At 42.4% G+C, this 26122-nt stretch overlaps 2 protein-coding genes across 6 annotated transcripts in view; one reads left to right on the top strand and one right to left on the bottom strand.

The window, feature by feature from the left end:
• NSL1 (NSL1 component of MIS12 kinetochore complex) overlaps positions 1 to 1592 on the bottom strand; it is a 31754-nt gene extending 30162 nt beyond the window's left edge. Inside the window, exon 1 of the mRNA XM_060247033.1 lies at positions 1173 to 1592. Coding sequence (XP_060103016.1) covers positions 1173 to 1370 — 198 coding nt within the window. The 5' untranslated portion in view covers positions 1371 to 1592. The remainder of the gene's footprint in view (positions 1 to 1172) is intronic.
• Positions 1342 to 19478, top strand: TATDN3 (TatD DNase domain containing 3). Of its 5 annotated transcripts, none has more exons than XM_060246990.1 (10): positions 1342 to 1597; positions 6882 to 6914; positions 7339 to 7412; positions 9001 to 9085; positions 10621 to 10683; positions 11973 to 12082; positions 14825 to 14880; positions 16413 to 16525; positions 16976 to 17056; positions 18406 to 19478. In XM_060246990.1, exons 1-10 carry the CDS (start codon positions 1547 to 1549, stop codon positions 18547 to 18549), a joined length of 810 nt encoding a protein of 269 aa, XP_060102973.1. In that variant the 5' UTR covers positions 1342 to 1546; the 3' UTR covers positions 18550 to 19478. The 5 variants fall into 5 exon arrangements, with proteins under 5 accessions (XP_060102973.1, XP_060102984.1, XP_060103001.1 ...); XM_060247001.1 differs by having other exon boundaries at positions 1425 to 1597; positions 16979 to 17056; XM_060246982.1 differs by having other exon boundaries at positions 1536 to 1941; positions 16979 to 17056.
• The last annotated feature ends 6644 nt before the right edge of the window (positions 19479 to 26122 follow it).

Raw genomic sequence — 26122 nt, 5'->3', positions numbered from 1 at the left:
TGCAGTACTGCAGCTTTAACACTCTGCGCCACGGGTTCTTATAAACACTTACTTAAAAGGACCTTAAAAATAGGGAGTGTGATATTAGGGATGCTACTTTATTTTTAGCTGAGACATAAATGAAATTTACAGGTGAAGCTCTCTCTCTGAGTGCAAATCCAGGTGGGCAGCCATATTGGTCTGAAGCAATAGAACTAACTTGAAGTCCAGTAGCACCTTTAAGACCAACAAAGTTTTATTCAGAATGTAAGCTTTCATGTGCATGCATAATTTGTCAGACAATGAGATGGGGTACAATGCTACATATAGTTGGTGGGCAGTGGTTAAGCATGCAAAATAGTACAAAGTTAGAATCCAATGGCAAAATAGTGAAATTAAGAAGTTGAAAGAACGTTTTCCCACACAAATGCTATCCAGACCAAACAATGCTATTCAGATCAATTTGTTAATTTCACTATTTTTTCATTGGATTCTAATTTTGTACTACTTTAAATGCTTAACCACTGCCTACCAGCTATATGTAGCACTGCTCACTGTACCCCATTTCATTGTCTGATGAAGTGTGCATGCACAAGAAAACTTACATTTTGAATAAAACTTTGTTGGTCTTAAAAGGTGCTACTGAACTCCAACTTTGTCCTATCTCTGAGAGTGCAGCATCAGCATTTCCTATCATACAACAGCAATGTGGTTTTTAGGTAAAATATAATACTAGAAAAACAGAACTGTACCACAACGTGTTAATAAAAGTTCAAATATACGTCATCAGTCTCAGTGTATAAGGACAGCATGCACACTGCCTTCATTTTCATGCTCACAAACGATTCACTATGGAAACGTCACTGGATATCTGTAGATACCAACAGATTAAACTCTAAACGAGATGGGGAACGAAGCTGCACCTCAAAGAACGGTATCTACAGCGCGGTATTTAAAAACCCTCGAAGCAAAAAGGAGGTGTTTTGGGGTATCGGGAGTGGTACCCCAAAATACGGCCAGATGAAATCTTATTATGGTGCCACCAAAACTCGTTAAAGGACACCCAATTTTCGATCGGTCACTTCTCTCCTAAGCGCTGTTAAAGAGAGACGCTTATAACCCCAGTCTCTCCTCCCCAGAGGATTGTGGGCAGGCCGGTGCCACCGCCTTCTCCCTCCCGCGGCCGCTCTTACCCAGACGGCTTCGCTGAGAGCCCATTTCAGGCTCTCGGCCTCAACCGGCTGCTCGTCCCCGAGCGCGCGCACGTAAGATGAGCAGTGGCCCATCAACTCCGCCGTCCAGCGGCGCGAGCGGCACCGCACGCGGGGGTCCCGGCCTGGCGAGGAACAGAGGGGCGTCGCCGAAGGCAAAGCCTCCGTCTCTGCCGCCATTTTCCGCTCTGCTCAAACCGTTACTGAAAGGATCCGCCCAGCAGACGCGCTACTCCGACCGGAAGTGGAACTAAGCCGAGTCCAATTGAAAGTGGTGCCGCGGCAAAACTGGGATGTGGGAAAAATAGATCCGGCTAGAAACTTACACTTTTGCTAGGAGTTCCAGCATTATAAGGATGGGACCGGTGGATTGCCATTGCCATCTCGCGGCGCCTGAATTTCAAGAGGTGGGCAGTGTTGGGAGGGAAATTGCTTTCTTCTGTAGTAGGCGGCAGAATCCCCTCACCATGGCAGCTCCGGCTGGCGGGGCGGCTAGAGCCTGGCGCTGGTGGCGGGGCGGCTGTACCAGGTGGGTTTCCTCCCCGGCCGACCTCCCTCACTCCCGCCCGCCCAGGCTCCGCGCGAAGGTCGGGGCACGGAGGTTCGTGGGTGAATGGGAGGGAGGGAGGGAGGGAGGCGCTTGGCTGCGGATGGAACAGAACCTCTTGGACAAAAGGTCAGATCAAGAAACATCCCTGTGCAAGGCAGGCTTCCTTCGGGGCCTCCCAGCATCCCAGTGGGTTTAGGCAAGGTAGGCCTTACATAGACTTGCTGATTTACTAGAATTCAGCCACTTACACATTCCATTTCAACGCGTTAACAGGTGAATTAATACTGAAAGAAAAATAGAAATAAAATATACAGAAATGTCATCCCCTGAGCATGCAGGAGCTGCAGAATGCTCACTTGGGAAGCCCCGATGCCAGCAAGAAGGAAGCTAATAAGGACTGTGGCAACAAGTAGGAATCCTGAAATAACCGAAATACATTATGGGCAGTAAGCCTCCACCTCACCTCTGCCGGTACTTTAGTCCTGCCAGGGCGATGGGGGGAAGGCTAGACACAGCCACTCTTAAGAATTCCTTTAAGTTTCACATGATTGCTAGTTTTTGCAAGACTCAGAGGAACTGGCTGGGCATGTGGTGTTCATGAGAGAGCCAGTTTGGGGTAGTGGTTAAGAGCAGTAGACTCTAATCCGGAGAAATGTGTTTGATTCCCTACTCTTCCACATGAAGCCAGCTGGGTGACTTTGGATCAGTCACAGTTCTCTCAGAACTCGCATTCTCACCTACCTCACAAGGAAGGGAAAGTGATTGTAAGCCACTGAGACTCCTTAAGATAGAGACCACTGGGGTATAAAACCCAACTCTTCTTTTTAGAAGCAGGCCAGCGAGGATGTGGCTAGGCTCTTCTAGGCTATGTAGGTGAGGACTGTCCCCCTGAGGAGAAAGGAAAAACTCGGTGCTGAAAACCCCCTTTCTCTTTTTCTGAGTCTCTGCAAGCCCCAAACAAGACAAAAGGGTGCAATGGACAAGGAAAAACAGGGATGTGAACATTCCTGAACCTGACATTGAGCTACATTTTCAACCTGCCCTTCCTAGAAGGAGTTCTGGGCAACATTTTATCCTCAAAACAACCCTTTGAGATAGGTTGGGCACAGAGAGCTTGTGCTTCGTAGCAGAGGGGGGTATAATGTTGTTAGCTTTGAACTTACTCATTGTGAATCAGTGTATCCAATGATCTTGGGGTACACATAATGCTATCCATCAAACTCCTTTTAAAATCACCTTAAATATATCTGGACACTATTTATTTATAAATAAATGCATGAATCGCCAAATCCCTGAGTTCACAGGGCTCTGGGCAATGTACAACAAGAAATAAAATACAATATAGACATTATTAGAGTACAATAAAATAATTCAGTGTAATCTAAAAACAGTTCACAGATGGCGTCTGTGAATCTAATTTCTTTAAACCAGTTCCAGACTTTGTTGCCACCTCACTGATAAGGGAGGAGGCCGAAAGAAGAGAAATGATGGAAGAAGGGGGAGGGAGTGCCAGCCATGACAGACCCCGTTTCTGTCCTCAACCAAAAGCTTAGGAGAACATCTCAAACTCTTGATGGTTTCCACGAATGTCAGTGGTGCCCTGTCAAGTTTGTGCCCCAACCCTGAAGTCCCTTCCAGCCACAGAACTTCTGTCTTCAGTCTCACCCAGCTCTTTTTTAACCATCCCACCATGGCTTCCAAATCCACAGCCAAACTGTGCAGGTGGTATCTGGGCGGCCATGCATTAACAGATATAGCTGGCTGTCATCTGCATACAGAAAACACCTCAGCCCAAAACACCACTGTGACAGTAATGAACGGGTTAACAAGAAAACTGAGGACGCATAGAGCCTGTGTCAGGTGACCTGAGGGTGGGGGCCAGAGTGCTCGGAACTCTCAGAGGTGATGGACAACTAACGGCTGAGGGCAGTTAGTGTCTGACAGAGTCTGAGGGAGACTGCTGAAGAGAGCAGTTGGTCTGAGAAGGAGCTGAGGAGAGTCTTCGAGAGAAGCAAAGCTCACTGTTCACTCTATAAAGACAGCCACGGGGCTGTGTGTGACTAGAGAATGTAATGTAATGTAAAATTTTATTTATATCCCGCCCTCCCCCGCCGAAGCAGGCTCAGGGCGGCTAACAGCATTTCAAGTAAACAATACAGTAATAAAAACATTAAATTCACATTAAAATTCACATTAAAATCAGTCAATAATCAATAATTAATTAAAACATTCCTAAATCAACACTGGCGGTAAACGTTATTAATCTGGCGGTAAACATTAATTCAGTTATTGGTGAACGCCTGTTTGAAGAGGGCGGTCTTGCAGGCCCTGCGGAACTGGTCTAAGTTCCGCAGGGCCCGCACCTCCTCTGGGAGTTGGTTCCAGAGTTGTGGGGCCGCAATGGAAAAGGCCCGAGTGCGGGTGCTTTGAAGTTTAACTTCTTTGGGCCCAGGGATATTCAGTCTGCTTTTCCCCACTGACCTCAGTGCTCTCTGGGGCTCATATGGGGAGAGACGGTCCCTCAGGTAGGTCGGTCCTTGGCCATATAGGGCTTTAAAGGTTATGACCAGCACTTTGTACTGGATCCGGTATACGATTGGCAGCCAGTGCAGTCCGCGCAGCCCCGGCCATATATGCTCCCATCTTGGGAGACCAAGTAACAGCCTGGCCGCTGTGTTCTGCACTAGCTGCAGCTCCCGGGTCCGGTACAGAGGCAGCCCCATATAGAGAGCGTTACAGTAGTCCAGTCTTGAGGTGACCGTCGCGTGGATCACCATTGCTAGGTCCTGACGCTCTAGGAAAGGGGCCAGCTGCCTCGCCCGCCTCAGGTGGAAGAATGCTGATTTGGCAGTGGCTGTTATCTGGGCCTCCATTGATAATGAAGGCTCCAGTAAGACGCCCAGGCTCTTTACCCGCTGCGCCGTCTTCAGAGGCGCCTCGTCAAAGGCCGGGAGAGATATTTCCTTCCCCAGAGTGCCACGACCCACATGGAGAACCTCTGTCTTCGCTGGATTTAACTTCAGCCCACTCAGTCTAAGCCACGTTGCAACAGCCCGCAAAGCCCAGTCCAGGTTCCCCGGGGCGGAGGCGGGCCGGCCGTCCATTAGTAGATAGAGCTGGGTGTCATCTGCGTATTGATGGCAACCCAGCCCAAATCTCCGGGCAATCTGGGCGAGGGGGCGCATATAGATGTTGAATAACATCGGGGAGAGAACTGCTCCCTGGGGCACCCCACAGTCTAGTGTGCGCCTCTGGGATTGCTCACCCTCAATCGCCACCCTCTGTCCCCGACCCATGAGGAAGGAGGAAAGCCATTGTAAGGCTAGCCCCTCAACCCCTATGTCGGCGAGGCGGTGGATCAGAAACCGATGGTCGACTGTATCAAATGCAGCCGACAGATCTAATAACATCAGTATTGCCGCACCGCCTCGATCCAGTTGCCGCTGGAGGTCATCCACCAAGGCTACCAGGACCGTCTCCGTCCCGTGGCCTGGTCGGAAGCCAGACTGGCACGGGTCTAAGACAGAAGCGTCATCTAGAAATCTCTGTAGCTGTAATGCCACTGCCCTCTCGATAGTTTTACCTACAAATGGTAAATTGGACACCGGTCGGTAGTTTGCCAATTCGGCCGGGTCTGCTGTAGGTTTTTTCAAGAGGGGGCGGACCAAGGCCTCTTTCAGAGGAGTTGGAAAATGCCCCTCTAGGAGGGATCTATTTATGATGTCCCGTAGAGGACATCTAAGCTCCCTCTGGCAGGATTTAGAGAAGAGTCACAGTAAAAGACCTGAGAGGTCACAGACACAGAGACACTTCTCTTAAGAGCTAAATAGGTGGTTGAGGGAAAGATGTGGGTCTAGAAGTCTGAAGGGCTGGGAGAAGAGACACCAGTCGACTTAAGGGACTTGGCACATTATACCCAAGAGGCCAACCCAGAATAGTGTTGGAGAGTGAAATCTATATGATCTGTGAAACCTGAAAGACCTAAGCGAAATTGATATTATAAAGCCTGAACTACGAAGAAACTATTAACTGCTTGAGATACAATATAGCCCATGTATATAATTCCCATTCCCCAGTTGAAGTCAGTGTGTGTACGTTAATAAATTTTTGTGGTTTACTTTAAAGTTCTCTGGTGCCAGTATATTGGGAAAACTATCAAAGCTGCTCTGGTCCCCTACCTACAAACTGAGTTTATATCCATCTGAAAGCAAAACAAAACCCCTGAAGAGACTAGTAGTGAGAAATCCATATTACACCCACCCCTTGAGTTCCGTAGCCGTGAGGTAAAATTCAAGAGGAAGAACTAACGGCTGAAGAGGGGCTGGGGTAGCCATAAGCTGCATATAGAAGCGATCCAGTGAGACCGCAAGGCGCGCTGCTATAACCACACAAGCTGGACTAGGGGGATTTATAGATGTTAAATAACATCAGGGAGAGGATTGCCTCCTGAGGCACCCCACTTACTAAGAGACACCTAGCTAACATCTTCCCTAGCACCACCCTCTGTCCAAGGAGAAATGAGGAAAACCATTTCAAGGCTACCTTGCAGACTCCAACAAGATGAGGTTATAATGTCAGCCTGTAGAGCCTGTAGTGGCTAAGGAGCAAAATGAACAACTTTTTAGACAGATTTTATATACGATTAATCTTAGTATATTATTAATTAATTAATTTTATAAACCACCCTCTTCTGAAGGTCTCAGGGCAGTGTACATCATCATCAAACCTACAACATGTTAAAAGTACAATAAATAATATATATTAATAGCAAATAAAACCAGTACACATATGTGTGTTCTTTTTATGTTTGTTAGGGACTTGGTCGTAGCCTCACCCTCAGATTTCTCACAACAACCACTCTGTCACTGAAAACCCCAGTGATTTTTAAAAAAGAGCAACAGAGCATTTGTGCATTAAATATGTTGGTACAAAACCTGGGCCTAAAAGGAGTAGGAGTGTAGATAGATGGTACTGGTGTTTCCCCCTCCCCTTTTTGGAGAAACCATCTAAAATACTTAATTATTCCACTATTTCATAACTCTTAATTTAATAATACTTAATTACTCCACTCTTGTATTTCTTTTATTTTCTTCTTTCTCTACCAAGCAATCTCCTAGCACAACATTTTTAATATTTTTCAGGATGTTGAAGATATAGTGGAAGAAGCAAAACAGGTTTGTTATATTTAGAATTGTTTTGTGGTGTAAAGTTTTAGCAATTTATACCTAAGCTCCAGAAGGTTGATCTCTGCACTTAGCTTGCACAGAGCTGATCATTCACATTCAGTACATTATAAACGAGTGCAATGGAGCTACTGTTGTGTTTCCACAGTAATACGTTTCCCTTTCTACCATGATTTCAGATGCAGTTTTGGACTGCTGCAAGTGGGGGGAGATATGGAAGTCTTGCTTTGTGGGTGGAACTCCTTGAACCTGTGGTAACACACTGTTGGATCCACCCACTGTGCTCCAAAACATAATAGGATAGATGTAGGAATTTCATTAATTTCAAACTAATGCCAGAATTGTCATTTTTCAAATAAATGAATTCCAGATCAGGTTGTTCTTGAAATCAGTAACTTATTTCTTGTTGTTTTAGGCTAAAGTTTTAGCCCTTGTTGTAGTTGCTGAACATTCAGGAGAGTTTGAAAGAATTATTCAGCTTTCAGAAAGGTACCAACATTTCCAGTTTTTCTGCCTTGTGGGAAACAAGTTCTGGGCTAGGATCCAAGGAACTTGGGATTCTAAAGTATCTAAACAGATTCCAGTTTGACCAAGCTCCTGTATCCAGACATTATGATTAACTGGAGTTTGATAGAAGGCTTCCAAAACCAGGAAGCTTTCCATTTCCCTCTGCAGACAAGGAGGAGAGAAGGGTATTACAGCTTCTCTTTTAATTTATGTGGTTAGATATGGTGTGTCTTTTTTGTTGTCATTATTTATCTCTCTGGGTATGTAGTGCTGCCACCGAGAATTTAATTCCAGTCCTATTAATTAACCTTTCCCTTGGTATTGTGCCCAAGCTCTTAGACTCATGGGACTATGTGGTCCTGAGGATAAGACATATTTTATTAGCATAGGACTCCAGGTTAACTGTAACACAAAACAAAACTTTTATTTGTACAAGAAGCATATTGGTTTCAAGATTATTTGTACCTTATCTCTTTAGTGAATAAAACAGTGTATACTAATAAATTCTGACTGAGGTATCACACACTTTCACTTCACAAACACTCCTTACCATTTTCTCTTCAGAATACATTTTGTCCAGTCTTTATTTAATTTAGCTCAGTTTAATCTTTCTCTTCTCAAGCTTCTGTCACCCTTATAATACTTTGACAATATTAAGTTTTGATTCTCTTTAGTTGCTAATATGTCCTCTAAAGTATTCTATTTTCCTTTTAGAATCTTAATGTGTTTCATAGCACTACCACGAAATTCTAATAAGAATGCTTCTCAGACTCTGTAGACTTCTGCTAACTATTGACTGACTTCTGTGTCTCCACACACACTTCTTAGCTCCACCCATACACTTTCAGTTACCAACCAATCACCTCACTCCCCCATCCACCTCCTATTCTGGCTATTCTGCAACTAAGCAATATTTAAGGAAACACACACAACACTTTAAATCATTACTGTGGGGAGCATACAAGCACAGACATAAGCAAGATTTGTGCCTATCAAGAACAGAAATTTATTGTGGTGCCTGAATGCAGCTAGAAATCTCACTGGATGCACACAGGCCAATGAGTGTTCCAAATATAACTATTTTGGATTGGTACCAGTAAAATTAGAGCAATTTAATGTAATTGATTCCATGACAATAAAATGCTGGACATTGATCAACAACAGTGAAGCTGACTGATGTTTCCCTGAGCAGTCATCATCTTGTAGTTTATTATTTATTTTACAATATTGTAGTGAAGATGAACCGGGGAAAACCTGAAGTCTTTTGGGAAAGGGTGTGAGATACAAATAAAACATAAATAAAACAGTTGCTATAGCTTATATAGAAATGTTGGGATTGATTCTAAGACATACTCAAAATCAGGGTCTTACATCAAGAGAAGTGAGATTATTAGGATGGAGAAATGATGAAAGGAATGATAAAGGTCTCCCCGCACCCTTCCATTTTTCAGGTTAAGCCATTTTTTCCTAATTTGTACCATTGACTGGGATTGTAAAGGATGTACACATTTCATATTAGCAGTGTTATAAAGAGTTCGTTGTCTCTCATCACATAATGCATTGCATACAGGTATCCAGGATTTGTCTTTTCATGTCTGGGTGTTCATCCAATTCAGAGAATTCCATCAGGATGTGAGCGCAGTGTTACTTTAAAGGTAAAAACAAGTTAAATTTTTGCAACCATTGATAATTTCTTACAGCATTGCTCAGTTTGCTCAGTGTTTTATAATCTTTTTCACTTTTGGCATTGTAAGCAAAGCATGCAATGGTAACTACTATTGCCTTATTACAGAGCAGGGAACTGAATCCAAGGAACAGTTGCTTGGTCCAGACCACACAGCTGTTTCACCCAAATTTAAAAAGATAACACTTTCTTATAAAGTAATACTAATTTTTATAAAGCTTCCCCCCCCCCCGCCCCCAGCTGCTTCCTTTTGGTTGTTTTGCTCCAACCCTTGGGTTTTTGGGAAGTATCACACCTTTTCATCCTGTTTCTTATTTCTTCCCTTGCATGTATGTGACCTTTTTGAAAAGACTGCAGCCAAAGCATATTTGCATGCCATGTGGACCAGGAAGGTGCAAAGTTTTTCAGGTTCTGCCTGCACAGGTGCCATTTTCATTGCTTCACCATTCCAGAGCTGCTATTCCTCCCACCACCACAAGCAGACTTTTCCAGGATTAAAAAAAAAATTAGAAATAAATGTACCACTATAGTATTGTGACATTATCATGAACTACTAGTTCCTCTGAATTTCTAGCTCACTGAAAAAGGAAGTCTGTAGCCCAGGGGTGGCCAACGGTAGCTCTCCAGATGTTTTTTGCCTACAACTCCCATCAGCCTCAGCCATTGGCCATGCTGGCTGGGGCTGATGGGAGTTGTAGGCAAAAAAACATATGGAGAGCTACCATTGGCCACCCCTGCTGTAGCCCATTTTGTTGTCAAAATAGAAGGTGACAGAATATTTGGTATTTCCCTTTTATATCTCTGCAACAAAAAGGAATTTACCTTTTTAAAAAATGAAAATTGGGAATTTAAAGGAAGTGATTGGTCATGGCAATAAATTGTTATAACATGATAACATTTAAATGCTATGTCAGTTTCTGATTTGAAGAAAAAGCCTTCTGGTGGTGGTAGGGAAAGGCTCCTGTAGGAGGCTGAGACAAGGAGAGCACAGTGAAGACTGCAGAGAAATGGTGCTGATACAAAGGAGCTTGGTCAGTAAGGGGTTAACTGACTCTGGACAGAAGCCAGCTCCAATGCTATCTTGGAGTTTTGTTTCCTTTAAGGGATCAGTGGACAATAAATTCTGTGCAAATACGTCCATGTGAGTCTCAGAACAAATGAATGAAAGACTTTAAAAATGAAAGGGTGTGGAGTATCACTGCACCTCATAGTATTACAAAATCCTGTAGCTCATCTTTTCAGGTTGCATCATTGTTTGATTTGTTAATCTTTAAAGGTATCCCACCACCTACATGTCCATATGTGACAAACTTGTAAGACATATGCAGAACCAGTGACTCCGAATGACCCAATTCTAGGTTCTTTTTAAAAAACCAGAAGTCAGTGGCAGATTATGTTGAAAGAAGGCACAAACAGGTCCATTTTGTATTGTACTGGGGCAAGCAGAAATTAAACACAGATCCAGATGTGACATGAGACATCTGTGTTCTTCCTGCACTCTTGCAGGATCTGGATGAAGCCTTGCCACTCATGGAACTCCACAAGGACTGCTTGTTGGCCATTGGAGAGGTTAGTAGAATCTTATCTCTTTGTTTAAAACTTTTAAAACATTAGTTCTTGCCTTTGAAGTTAGAGATGCTTGGTCTGTTAATCCCACCCCCCCAACCACACAAAGCATTTTAGAACAGGAAACAATGCGCAATCCTTGTATAGACAGTTGCATGACAGGAGCACTCACATGTCATTTTCTGTGATTAAATCTACTAGTAAGTTGGAGTTGGTTGTGGCTTCCCAGTTTACTATCTGAGTTCACACATAACACAAGGCTATTGGCTTATTTTATCTGTACAGTTACGTTTGTACAACCTGTTTACAGATTCTGGCTTGGTTTGACCGATCTTGGTTGCACCTTCTTTGTCATTCTGAAAAATCCAGCTGCTATCCCAGCCAGCATTGCAATGCCAGCTAACAGTTATTGGCTGATGACACTGTGAGGGGGGGGGGGGAAGCTCAGAAAATACCCATTGATCCACACCCACTTAACTACCTTGGTTTTGGGGTTAACTCTTCCTCACACGTCATAATAATCTTATGACCACACATATGTACAATCTTGCCCAAACTTTCCAATCTTCAACAGGCCACACATCCCCCCCCACCCCCACCCCCTTTGTTCCACATCCTGCTGCTGGAGCTCAACTTAAACTCCAGCAGTGGTGAGGCAGATCTGGGAAGTGATGTTTCCAGACACTGCTACTGTAGGCTGAGGTGACAGGAGAAAGGCACATGCCCCTACACTTGTACCACCGCTGCTTGGCTCCAAGGTGGGCCGCAGAAGTATTGCCTTTGGAGCCAGCCCAGCTGTGATGGAGCATGTCGGTATTCTTGCCCCTTTAAGACAAGCAGGGATAGGGTTGTTGACCTGTATCCTACCACTCCACTAACTAGAGTCTGAAGCTTTCCTGTGGCCTCAGGAGGCTTGCTCCAGTTTACATGCTTCTTCCTTCACTGAGATCTCCTCTTTGGCTGATGGAAGTCTCCTTAGGGCAGAGGGATTTCCTTCAACCTAAGGTACGAGACTATCTGCTGCTAGTAAGATGTGATGAAAAGCAGCTTCAGTTCTGAGGTTATTCCAGGCACTTCTGATGCCTGAGGAGTGTGAAAAGCTGGAAGTCAGGATTAAGCCAGAATTCCCCATTTGTACATAACATGAAACCAGTTAATTTTATTTATTCCAGAACTTTTTCCTGCTGTTTCCCTCCAGCAAGGCTCCAAAGCCAGAAAAGAAAATTATTTCTAGTTACATAACTGGAATAAATTGTGGTCTGTCCCGCCACTTTCCTTTTTTTTTGCTGCAGGTTGGTCTGGATTTCACTCCCAGGTTTGCCAGCACTGATGAACAGAAGGAAGAGCAGAGACAAGTCTTGATCAAACAGATTCAGCTAGCAAAGCAACTTCATCTCCCTTTGTAAGATTTGTGTGTATTTCAGGAGTGATTCTTGCTTGGTTTTTTTTTTTAGAAAAGTAGAAGACCAAATTCCTGGTTTAAAACAATTTTATTAATTTGCAATATATTGTTATAGTATTCTTTAATTTTTTTTTAAAAATAATACAAATTGAAAACAATACATCACACTTCCCCCCCCTTCTCCTCCCCTTTTCTTGACCCCTGCCGGTGTTGTCTTAAAATTGCAAAAAATGCAAGGTAATTTAACAAATCAAGAATCTCCATTTTAAAATGTTATAACTTTATAACACTAAAGAAGAAGTAAAAACAAAAAAATAAGAAGTTAACTCTATAAGTTCATCTTCATTTTCCTCCTTTAACCTTAAACTCAAAGAAAGAAAAACCACACTTCAGCTATTGTGAAAAACCACTAAATGTCTATTGTTTTTCAACATAGTTTTGAAATTTCTCCCATTCCTTTCTAAACTTCTCCAAATCATAGTCTTTTAAGATTCTTGTAAGCTTGTCCATTTCACTCCATGACATAACTTTTATAATCCAGTCCCATTTTTCTGGTATTTTATCTTGCTTCCATAACTGCACATATAATGTTCTTGCAGCTGAAAGCAGATACCACACCATCGTTCTATCTTGTTTCAGAAAACTTTCCTTTTGTAATCCCAACAAAAAAAGAGTCTGGAGATCTCTTAATGTCATAACCTAAATTTTTTGACATTTCTTTCTGAATAAATACATAAATAAATAATGAATCATTTGCCAAAATTGTTTTGCTTTTTCACAAGTCCACCACATATGGTAGAAAGATCCTTCATATTTTTTACATTTCCAGCATCTGTCTGACACCTGGTTATTCATTTTTGCCAGTTTCTTAGGTATCATGTACCATCTAGACAACATTTTAAAACAGTTTCTTTAATATTATAACATGTCGATATCTTCATAGAGTTCTTCCATAAATACTCCCAAGATTCCATTTGTATTTCTTTGTTAAAATTGATTGCCCATTTTATCATTTTGAGATTTACCATATTTTTCGGTCCATAAGGCGCTCCGGACCATAGGACGCACCTTCCTCCTGGGGGGCTATCCGCTGCCTCTGCCTCCGATCCCGGCGCTTCCCCTGCGCCTGCCTGCCTGGCTCCAGCTCTGCTTCCAGCAAGTGCTGGGTTTGCTCCACACTGCCCCCACCGCAAACCCAGCACTTCACGAGCGCCTGCTGCGGAGGGGGCAGCATGCTTCCTCCGTGCCTGTCTGCCTGGCTCCAGCTCTGATGCTTACAGCAAGTGCCAGGATCGCTCCCTCCACCCTCCGATCCCGGAGACCACGTCATCCACTTTGAAAGAACTGAAGTCCTTTCTACGGTCTCACATTATCATACCTGCCTGAACAGAGAAACTATTGAGGTTTACAAACACCAGCACAACTTTAACAGAAAGGAAGAAGGCATTTTCATCCACCAATCTTGGTACCCAGCTCTGCAAAACACCCTACAGACTATAAATTGCAGAAAGTCACAGAACAACCAGTACATTCCACAGAACAATCAGCACAGTCAACAACCATCTTCCTTATCTTCAAACCCCTTCCAACCTTCCCAGCAATTAACACGGAACAATGGTCACATTCAACAGCCAGTTTCCTTATCACTACCCTTCCAGGAAGCCTCACCAAACAATGGGCGCATTCACAAACCAATTGCCCTTTCATCACACCCCCTCCAGCTTAGAAATAGCAGCTCTCCAGCAGCCCTGGCCCCACTCAATGCACAGCAGCCAAGAAGGTCAGAGCGCCTGCTCCGGCTGCAACGCCACTGAGGATGTTCTCCACAGCTGAGAACAAAACGTCTGGAAGGAAAACTTTCTCCAGTAGAACACGGCACTTGAGCCCGAAAGATTCTACAAACCCTAATGATGTTACCAGCCATGAAAACCTGAAATCTTTGAAAACTGCTCTTTGTTAGTAACGACTCAGGTATGCCTCACTACCGGGACAGCCAGGGGACTGTGTGAAAAGGTGACAGTATTCCGGTAGCAGCCAGTTACTGAGTTGGGTCTGTCTGAAATGCCAGCAGAAACCCGTTACTGTTCAGTAACTGACCAGCTTCCATACCGGAATACATAGACTGTGTGAAAAAGCTCTATATCTCTGCTACCTGGCATTACTTTTTATGACACACATAGCTTGGTCCAACAAGGTCTCATTTATGTCAGATCCAGCCTATGAAACAAATGAGTTCAACACCCTTGTGTTAGTCTTTACAGGATCTCAATACTTTTTTTGTTTCTGACCTTTTACCATTATTGGAGTCCAGTGATCTGAGGATTGTTAGCTGAAATGCAAAGTCCTAATACATTTTTTAAATAAAATGTGAAGTGTTTCTATACTTTGAAAGAAAGCTGTTGGTGCCCATTCAGGGCAATAAGTGACATTTCCCCCCTAATATTTGTACAAAATATTGCAATCTTTACAGGAGCTACAACAAAGATTTTCCTCCCCTTTCTTTTTGTTGTTATAAGCAGCTAAGTGAGTGGTCAAAAATAAAGTTTGTTTATGCAATTTTTTCTTCTCCTTAAGACTTTGGGTTGGATAACAATAGGTTAAAAACTCCACCCTGGATCAAGCTTAAAAGCTTAAGAAATGCTAAAACTCCACCCATGTAACTTGTTTACCTGGCTTTGAAAAGCCAGCCAAGGTCTGCCAAAATCTCCTGCTGTTAGTTCTTTGTTCTCTTTGTTTACCTAGAAATGTCCACTCCCGCTCAGCTGGAAGACCAACCATTAACCTCTTAAAGGAGCAAGGTATCATTTGTTTGATTGTATGGTTTACATTTATTTATATTTTTGAAGTTTTCTTGCCAAAGTATGTTGGGAGTCAATAGCAGCTTGTTGGGGCTTTCAGATTAGGAGAGCAACATAGCAGGGATGCTTAAACCCTCCCTGCTCCAAATTGGGCAGCTGTGCTCCTGAAAATTAAGTTTAAAAATCACCACAAGTGCTGAACACAGAACTCCCAGAGTGCGTCTGGCTTGGTACTCAGTTGTAATGGTTCACCATGCAGAAAATGCTTGTGTGAGTTTCTGTTGGATAGAAAAGTGATACATTCTCATGGTCTAAGGGTTTTCTAGGTTGTCTGACTCACAACCACAGGGATCTTTTGTTATGGAAGTGCATTCAGGCAGAGGCTCTCAGCAGTTCATATCACAGAAGGCTTTTTCAGCTTGATTCAAAGCATGGCAATGCTGAGGAAGACAATGCACTGTTTCCCATGTTTCTGGCACAAGTTAATGTTTGTGGCTGGGAATATATACATCAACATGAAGTTACATAATCAAAATTGCATGCATTTATTTGCAAAAAACCTGTTTACTTAAAGATCATTAATTTGCAGTTGACAAATAAGGAATGCATTGCTGAGCAGTAAGCCTGAGCAATGTTTTCTGCTGACCAACATCTTTGCATACTGGGTTGAATCCCTATGGATGGAGCGGGCAGAGCAGATTTTTCTCTGCTTTACTCCAAGGGTCTTGAGAGCCTTGCAAACAAAAATTAAGACACTGCGGTGAAGGGAGCACATCAGGTAAAGTAAATCTCCTTCCTCTTTCTGATACAAGCTGCCTATGAAAGGTTGATTTTTTGTCCTGATTCCCCCCTCATTACTGGAGCACTCTGTACTGTGGTGCATTTTGTTTGCAAGGCTTTCCCGATGCTCACAGTGTCCTCCTAAGCACAGTTCTACCCTTGTAAGTCTGTTGATGTCAGTGGGCTTAGAAGAGTTAACAGTCATACAGGATTTTCATGACAAATATCAGAGGAAGGCAGGAACAGATCTGCTCTGCCACTGCCTTCTGCGGTCTTTCCCACTGGATCTACTCAATTTAAATTGATCATGTGATCAATTTGTGAACTCACAGAAAGTTCACAAATTGAACTCACAGAAAGACTCGTTTTAGTGGAATGCTCCACTGTCATGCCTCTCTTTCATTCCAATATTGCTTCAGTCTGTTTACTAGGAAAGCTTTTGGGGTGTTCACAGTATGTTCCACAAGAATAGCTAGAATATAATTTCTTTTTAGCAGATGTAAAAACAAAAGTGAATTTTGATTACACAGACAAGAGGGTAGGGTCTGGTGAACCTGACAAACTCCAGTCTCAGTGTCTTATGAAAACTTTTTTTTTAAAATAGACCTAGCTGGAAATGTCGGACTAGCCAAGTCAGAAAAGATTACTTAGCCCTTCAGTACTGATTAAACTAGGAATATAAACTTAGATACATGTGCCATAGCAGACAATTCACATGAGCATCAAATTCCTGTCCTGACTCCTGTCCATAGGTACTGAAAGAGTGTTGCTCCATGCATTTGATGGCAAGCCTTCAGTGGCCATGGAAGGGGTGAAGGCTGGATATTTTTTCTCCATTCCTCCTTCTATTATAAGGAGTGAACAGGTGAGATTCTACAGAGAGATTCAACAGATGGTCTGTATGCATGCTTTAAAAATACTGATCTCTGGCATCTCACAAAAGCAGTGAATTGCAGTGTTAACTAGTCAACATTCTTTATTTTGCACAAGATTCCTTTTTGGGTTTTTTTTAGATGTGGCGGGTCTCACTTCTTCATAATTGAGCATAGGTCTGCATCAGTGGATACCACAACAATAATTCTGTTTTTAATAAACAGAATTAACATGATGCTATTAACATGATGCTGTTAGCTGCCCTGAGCCCGCTCCAGTGGGGAGGGCGGGATACAAATAAAATTTGTTGTTGTTGTTGTTGTTAAAAGAGGAGGTGAGTCAACTGAAAATTCTTCAATTGTTGACAGCCCAGTTTTTTCATGTTTTGCTTAATCTAGTCAGAGAATGTAAACGTAATTGCTTTTTTAAAATTTTCTTTAAGAAGCAGAAGCTTGTGAAGCAACTTCCTCTAGACAGCATTTGCTTAGAAACAGACTCTCCTGCACTGGGTCCTGAGAAGCAGGTAAAGAGCCATCAGCAATACTTTCTTACCAAGATCAGCAGTAATGAATCATGTTAATAGGCAGTGGCAAGGCAGATGATACCACAAGGAGACTGAGGCCCATAGGTGAAAAGAAGGGAGATGTGCAGACTACACCCGCCACAGGCAGGTCAATTGAGTGCTGTTTCTAAGCTAGGTAGAATGCGATCTCCAGGTGTGATGCAGTGATGCCATAATCTGCATGGGGTCTCAAACTGTGCTAATGCAGGTACAATTCACACTATGTTGGCTCTGTAAGGTACAGCACACTTCATGAGTTCTTCTCAGAATGGAGGAGATGTAGCCAGTTTCCCAAAGTGCCTCTAGGTAGAAGAGGGAAAAAGACAAGCATGAGAATCCTGGTGAGTCACATGGATTGGCTGCCCAGTCCTCTTAGCAGCACAACAAGCATGGCTGAAGTGATATGTAGGCAAATAGCTTCAATAACAGAGATGGAGCAAGGGCACCTGTAGAGTCTTTGGCTATGAAGGCAGAAGGCTCTGTAGAGTAGGAGCTATTTAGTTCCTAAGAGAGGGAGAGAAGAGAGAAACCTGCTTGGATTCACAGTGCAATTCTACACAATTGCACCTTTCTAAATCCACTGACTTTTGTGAATTTACATGGTTGAACATATGAATATATGAAGCTGCCTTATACTGAATCAGACCTTTGGTCCATCAAAGTCAGTATTGTCTTCTCAGACTGGCAGCGGCTCTCCAGGGTCTCAAGCTGAGGTTTTTCACACCTATTTGCCTGGACCCTTTTTGGGAGATGCCAGGGATTGAAAACTGAGACCTTCTGCTTCCCAAGCAGATGCTCTACCACTGAGCCACCGTCCCTCCCCTGTGGTAAAGGGTAAAACTCTTTAGGATTGAAAGATTGAGAGCACTTACTTTAAAGGTTCAGATGGAACATAAAAAGAGTCTTTCTCAGTCAGACGACTTGTCCATCTAGTCCAGCAACCTCTTTTATAGAATGGCCGACAGTTTTATGTTCTATTCTAAATATTTATATATTTTTATATTTTAAACATTGTTTTGATTGTCAGCCTCCTTAGGAATACTATGTTGGGTGGAAAGGGGGCATACAAATGTTTTAACTAACTAAAAATAAAATAGGACATAAAGGTCTCCTAGCACTAGTATTCAGAGATTTGTTGCCTCTGTATATGGAGGTTCTGTTTCATTGTTATGACATAAATAAAAAAGGGTTCAAGTAATAAGACCTAAAGCTTGTCACAGTTGGAACCAATCAATTGGCAACTAAGTCAGAAGGGAAGTGCTGTCAGCAACAGGTGTGGTGAAATTTATCCTCCTACATTTATATTTCAGGTGAGAAATGAACCAAAGAATATTTTCATTGCTGCGGAATACATTGCTAAAATTAAAGGCGTTTCACTGGAAGACGTTATAGATGTGACAACACAGAATGCCCTGAAACTCTTTCCCAAACTGAAAAACTTTCTTCAGAAATAGTTGGTGTGCTACAGTGCTGCTGTCAAAGCAGACAATATTCTTGTGAAATGACCCTGCTGTAGATCAAGTTATAACTTCACCTGTTATCTAATTTCAGCTAATGATCAGTATGTCTTGGTTTTTTAGTTGAACAGTTTAGCCAAATGCAGAATTATTTTAACCCTTTTGATTTAGTTTGGCAGTATTTGGGATTAAGATAATAGCCTTTGTTGCTTTGTGTATCCTGCTTTTCTCCCATGGATTTAATCCTCACAACAACCCTGTGAGGTAAATTGGGGAAAGAACCATCTTAGGAACTTTGGGGTTGAATGGAGATTTGAACCTGGGTATTCCAAGTTTAACTTCAGCTTTCTCACTTTCTGTTCCATACTGGTTTTAAGCTGAAGCAAAAGTTTTGGTCTGTAACTTGGGAAGCCTTTCGGGAGGGTAGCCCTGTTGGTCTGCAGAAGAAGAGTTATACTTGAGTCCCACAGCATCTTAGATGTCAGTGAAATCTTGGAGGTACAAGCTTTCAAGACAAAGGGAGATTTGACTCTTGAAACCAGCACCCCAGAAATCTTTTTGGTCTCTATGGTGCTACTAGATTAAGCTTTGACTCTCAAAAGCTTATACCCTAAAACATTGTTGATCTCTAAGGTACTACTAGACTTTAGGAAACCTTGACACATAATCTCTAATTGACTTGAGTGTCAACATTTGCAAAAGATTCAGGGTTTATGGATTGTTCTGCTGTGTCTAAATCTCAGTTTACTAAGGACTGCTTTACACATGTTTCCTATACTGGTGTACATGGCTGCGGGAAAAAATACAGCACTGTATGCAAGGATGACACATGTGGTTGTCAACTTGTATATGCATATTCAGAAACTGTGATGGGTCACGGTTTCCCCTTGTGGATATACATACATAGTAAAAATATTTAAACATGACATGGATGTACTGTTTTTCCTTTGTTTATATATACACATGTAGGAAAAACATAATGTAAAGCAGCACTCACTAATTCATTCCTTATTGGTAAAATGGAAACAATGATAACTACAGAACTGTGGTAAGAATATTAATGATTATAGGATTGTGATAGGAATGAATGTGTGGAGAATTATAAAGTGTTTTGTGGGGTGTAAAGGAAGCATGGCAGATACTGTGTTAGCAGATGTCATTCTTACTAACTGGATGTTTTGGGAACACAAAACAAGAATTAAGTGGCACATTAAAAAAAAATCAACCAAATTTATTCCAGAAAAAACATTTGTTAGTCGGATAAACACATGAAGCTGCCTTATATTTAATCAGACCATCAGTCCACCAAGGTCAGTATTGTTGATCAGAGAGTCAGTTTGGTGCAGTGGTTAAGTGTGTGGACTCTTATCTGAGAGAACCAAGTTTGATCCTCCACTTGCAACTGCTGGAGTGACCTTGGGTCAGACCCAAGTTCTCTCAGAGCTGTTCCTCTCAACAGCAGTTCTCAGAGAGTTCTCTCAGCCCCACCCACCTAACAGGGTGTCTGTTGTGGGGAGGGAAAGGGAAAGGAGATTGTAAACTACTCTGAGTGAAGGGCAGGGTATAAATCCAATCTCCTCTTCTTTTTTTACTACCCACAAGCTCTCCAGAATCTCAGGCAGAGGTCTTTCACATCGCCTACTTCCTGGAATTCTTTGTGTTTTACTGGAGATGATAGAGATTGAACCAGGGACCTTTTGCATACCAAACAGATGCTTTACCACTCAGCCAAAGCCCTTCCCTAGTGAGCCTAATGACATTTTATCATATGCATAAAGCATGGGAAATTGTTTAAGATTTTTTTTTGTTGCCAGAAATCAGAGATTAGGTAGAGAACAGTCTTCTTTGGGGGCAGACAGAGCTACTGTAAATCTTGGAATATTCCTGCTTTCTCTTAAATATATAGAGAACTATTGTTGATGCAGTCCTGTGCCCAATTATGTGGGAGCAGGCCTCATTTTGGGCAGGAGCTCACATGAGTAGTGTCCCCTCTAAGCTGAGTTAGAGTGAGCTAGCTCACAGATTTTTAGCCTCTGCTCACACATTTTAGCCTCCGCCTTGAGCCTGCTTTGGCGGGGAGGGCAGGATATAAATCCAAGGAATAAATAAATAGATTTTTGTCTTAGCTCAGGAAAAATGACCCCAAAACAAACTAATGTATTCAGTAGCTCACAACTTTAATGCCAGTAGATCACAATTTTAATAACAGTAGCTCACAAAGTAGAATTTTTGCTCACAAGACTCTGCAGCTTAGAGGGAACATTTCACAGGAGTGGAGCTCCAGAACCTCTAAGTTTTATTGTGTTTTTTCTTTCTCCTCCCCCGCAAATACTTGTTTTTGGGGATCCATTGTTCAACCCCCCTGTGAAGATTTTGCTAAACTCTAAGATTTGACAAACTTTCTAATATTTTCCCCCAGAAAAAAATGGGAAAATAATCAAAATATATAAAGCAGACAGATGGAAATCATCATGTCACTGTGGCCACATAGGCGAAAGTAATTTTAAAAAGTATGATGGGAGTAAGGTTTCTTTATGTCAAGAAACTAACTTCATTTATTGTCTGTGTTTGTATTAATGTCATTGTATTTTAAGTTGTATCAGGATTTGTACTAGTAAGTGGGCTATGTCAGCAGGCAATTACCTAGTTAGACTTCAGGGTAATTAGTCACACCTGTATATTCAGTATCCATTTGACAGGTAGATCATCTAGATCTAGCTCTGACAGCATGTCATCAAGATCAGAGTTGGATGACAGCTCTTAATTAGATCAAGTTCAGGATTGGCTAGTCAATCAGCTGGTTATGTAACAGCTAGGATATAATCTGGCTAGAAGCCACACCAAATCATGACTGGAGATACCAGGATGACAAGAGAGCAAGACGGACGGTGAGAAGCAGTGACGTTTAACTGTGTTATGGTGCCTGACCAAGAGAGTGTCAGATGAGTAAGGCTTAGGGCAAGTAGCCAAGGAATGCTGCATGGTCTAGTGTAGGAGCTAGTTGGCTGGTTGCCATAGTCTTTGATTTTAGTGTGTTCCTCTGCATGCACTGTATTATCATTGTTTGGTTTTTATGTCCATTTTATGTTTCCCTTTCCCCTTTTGTAAACAAAGCCTTGTATATATTTTTTCTATAATTTGGCTTTGTAGTTTGTAGACCTGTGATCAGGAAAGCCACTAGGCCACAAGAACCCATAAGGAAACAGTTTATTACGTTATTTTCAGTTATTTTTCTCCTCTCCTCCTGGCAGGTCTAAAGGGGCTTAGCCTAAACCCCCTAGACATAGACATGTGTGTTTGACATATTATGACAATTATAATTCCAGAATTAGGTGCTGAGCTGATATAATTCAGTACATCTTCCAGTGATGTCAGGGGTGTGTGGCATATGAGTTATGCTAATGAGCTCCAGCACCTCTTCTTCTATGAAATGACCCCTGTGTGGAAGGAAGACCCACCACATATTAAAAACCAAACAGGACTCTTATAGGCCTTTACAAAGACAAAAAAAGATTTTATTAGCTAGATGCACCTTCATTGGATGCATAATTCTGTGGTCAAGAAACTAGAAGAGGCAGAAGCAGAAAGGAGTACATTCTTTTAATTAATTACTAGCAACCTGGTGTTAAGCAGGCATTGTTGCTGGCCAGGAAAGGGAAAGAAGAGCACTCAGAGTTTTGTGTTCTAGCAAGCAACATCTCTGGCCTCCATTTACTTCAGCCGCCACTACGGGATCAAAGCAGCAAGCCAGCTGTCTCCTGCTCACTTCTCTCCTGTGAGGTGAGCAAAAAGAGGTGGGATGGGGGGGGGGTTGGTTGTTTCATTGTGAAGCCAGCCCTTCTTCTTAGTTGTATTAATAAAACAAGCCAAATCAGGGAACAGTTTGAAACACAGATTGTGGTGAGACATTTGTAAGGCATCTGCCATAAAACAAGGCAACATATTTTTTTAAGTCAAGGGAAAGATTAATGAAGTTTTTTTTTAAGTATTTGCAGGTTTTTGAAGAGGCCTTCACAGCATGCCTCTGAGGGCAAGGCTTTGATTCAAAGAGAATAGTCATGTCCTGAATAGGAAGCCTGGAATACAGTCAAGGAAATTTACAATGTAATCTTAAAAGAGAGACACACTTCTAAGAGCATTGAAATCAGTAGGCATAGAAGGATAACTGTGCTTAGGACTGTACTGTCTAAAACCTAAGACTTATTGCCTTTCAGTCCACAAACCCATCGGTATAACATCAGCTAACCTGATCTCTTTGAAAGTTTGCAAACAAGATTCCTTGCCGTATATGCTTTCCACAGGATATGAGGTCAGACAGTGGCTGCTCTGCATGGTCAGAGAGTAGATTTGGTAGGCATTCTCCCCCCCGCCCCCATTTTTGTTTTTACTTAATATTTTACAAGTTATACAGCTTTTGCAGAATCATGCTCATAAGATACCAAATTCCTCCCCCCCTCCAAAACAGAAACATATACAGAATACAACTGTACAAATAGCCTAGGATCAGAATCATGCAGGCACAATTCATGAGGTAGGATCAATATAAAGGCAATGTAATCTATGGAAATAGGCTTAATATGCAAACATAATACACAGAAACTTGGAAGGCAATAATAACTGTCAGAGTCTGACAACGCATTATGTGGAATGCACAGACATGCAGAGTGAACAAAAAAACAAAATCAAAACCATATTCCTAAGGTGAGGGAGTGTCACTGCTTCTAGAAAAATATTAGATTATGGTAAAAAAAAAATTAAGGCAGAATGCCAAGGTCAAAGAGATATGCAACAATAGGAAACTAACGCTCCACAAAGGCTTCCTGAGACTTAGGTGAGTGCATATGAGAACTGTGAGAGGATATTTTTCCAAGTATGAAGTCGCCTCAGAGCTGGGTTCTCCATGGTAGGCATTCATTATAGGGTCTTTTCAGCTCTCCCTCCCCTCCCAACATACTTTCTGATCACCAAAAGTGTGGCTCTGTTTTTCTGGCACAATTTAAACCCCACTATTTCCAGTGGGCCTTTGATACCAACTGATATTTGGTATGATGGAGAGGCCATGGCTCAGAGATAGGGCAGCCACTTTGCAAGCAGAAGTTCTCAGGTACAATCCCCAGCCAGAGTAAACAATGCTGACCTTAATAGACCAATATATTTTAATATCCCAAGTTTTTCTCTCACACCAGGGAGTGGATTCATCATTGGTCTGACTTACTATAAGGCAGCTTCATGTGTTTATGTGTGCTTGAAGGAATCGAAAGGAAGGACACAAATGGCCTAAATACAGGTAAATATATATATATATATATATATATATATATATATATGTATTTATGACTATCCCTTGTCTGTTTTAATAATAGCAGAGCCTCCTTTGACTAATAGCCAGTGATCAACCTTATGCCCTAAGAATCTATCTACCCGCCCCCCCTTTCAGTGCCTGCAAAAAAACCCCACATCTAAACACACACACGTTGATATTCCTTTACTGGTATTCAGGAAAATAACATGTTTAAACCATCTCCTCTTAAAGAGTGAATCAGCTGCCCTGGGCCTTCATCCTTAACTGCTTTAGAATACAAATACACTCAGGTTGTGTTTCAGATCAGAGTTGCAGAAGTATACATCAAAAAAATTGAAAATGCTTTGCTAGCTAAATGGCTGCATGTTAAAACAGCCAAGCAAGACTGGGCTGGGAAGCCACTAGCAGTCAAGGCAGAAGAAGAAATAGCCTAAATGTCTCACAGTTCCACCACTGTAATTACTAGAATAAATTAGAAATAATTTAGAAATTTCACTAGATCTGTTTCACAGCATGGAGAATGCCTAATCATGAGGCAGATGTTATTTATATTTAGTGCTGCGAGAATGTCTGCTAATAAGTGATCTTGATGCTTGAGAATTACCTATACCAATGTGACAAATGGCAGACACTCCCAGTACCTTTTGTTTCTAGTACACAAGTATATCCAGCAACTGTAGGCAAATGTTCATGGGAGATACAAAGGGCAGATTATAGCAGCATTGGAAAACATATTGCCTCAGTCACAGATGTTTAGGCCAATGCCATGTGATCTGACTGTTGGCATGTTTCTTCAATAGAGTACATAGCCAAGGATGGGTTGCGATTGGGACCAGTGTTCCCTCTAAGCTGAGTTAGCGTGAGCTAGCTCACAGATTTTTAGCCTCCAGCTCACACATTTTTATCTTAATTTAGGAAAATTGACTCCAGAGCACAGTGATTTATGCAGTAGCTCACAACTTTAATGCCAGTAGCTCACAAAGTAGAATTTTTGCTGACAAGACTGCAGCATAGAGGGAACTGCTTACATTTGCACAAATAACAAATATATAAACTGTCTCCAGGTAACACTGGAGTAACCTAAAATCACTCCCTTTAGAAGAGTGTTATTCTGTTTAGGATCACAATGCTAAGCAGCTGGCCCATCAGATCTTTCCTAGAGGTTTCCATATCTACTACTCTTTCCAGAGACGTTGTGTTTTACTACTTTATGATTATCTGAAGAAGTAGTTCAGGTGTAGAAATAAAAATTATTGATAATGTCTAAAGAAAGATGCATAAGAATCCTGTCTGCTTAAGCACAATTGATTTGCATAATGTTACTCCACACACAGAATTGATAGTTTGTTTCTACAGAACAGAGTAAAGAATAAGAAGAGTACATGGCATAATCTTGCAGAAAGCCTTTCACATCATCATGCTTTCAGCAGGTTGCTTCAATTGCATTGGAATTTAACTATCAAATTCAAATTGGCTGGTGTCAAATCTGCCTTTTTTAGGCAAGATTATTGAAAGGACGGTAGCAGTGCAGCTACAGAGCTTTCTGGATGATGCTTCTGTGCTCAATACTTTTCAATCCAGCTTTCATCCAGGTCATAGGATAGAGATGGTTCTGCTTGCCAAGGCCAGCGCGTGGGAGTAGGCGGTTACCTAGGGTGCTACCCCACCTGAGGGCACCACCATACTCTCCTTGCCCCTTCCCCGGCTGGAAGGCGCTGCTCAGCTGCCACGCTGTTTGAAGGCTTCCTTAGAAGTCTCCAAAGAGCACAGTGTTTTATCAGCGCCCGGCTGCTTCAAGGCGCTGCTCAGCTACTTTCAGCCAGAAAGTGGCTGGCCGCCACTAAAACACTGCTATTTGAAGGCTTCCAAGGAAGCCTCCAAAGAGGTTGGTGGCCACTTTCAGCTTGGAAGCAGCCAGGTGGTGCAGGGGAAAAGTGGTGGCACGGCAGTACTTTGGTGCACTGCCCATCGCTCTCTCCCCCCACACCATCCTGCACAATGATGTCATTAGTGACATGAGAAAGAAAGGAATGAAAGGGAGCTTGTGGGGGGGGCGTGGCACAGGGATCTGCCGGGAGTGGCAGAACCCCTAGCACTGGGCCTGCTGGTTGCCCTTGCAGATGACCTCCAGAGGCATCTGGATAGAGGTGGTTCAGCAGTACTGATGCTATTGGACCTGTTGGCTGTGTTCAACACAGTCGACCATCAGTTACTGGCCCGCCGCCTTGCCAACAGTGGGATCCAGGGGTTGGCCCTACAATGGCTTTC

This window comes from Heteronotia binoei, chromosome 1 (genome assembly GCF_032191835.1).
Source record: "Heteronotia binoei isolate CCM8104 ecotype False Entrance Well chromosome 1, APGP_CSIRO_Hbin_v1, whole genome shotgun sequence".
Classification (NCBI taxonomy): Eukaryota; Metazoa; Chordata; class Lepidosauria; order Squamata; family Gekkonidae; genus Heteronotia; species Heteronotia binoei.
This window is presented reverse-complemented; position numbering and strand designations above follow the sequence as displayed.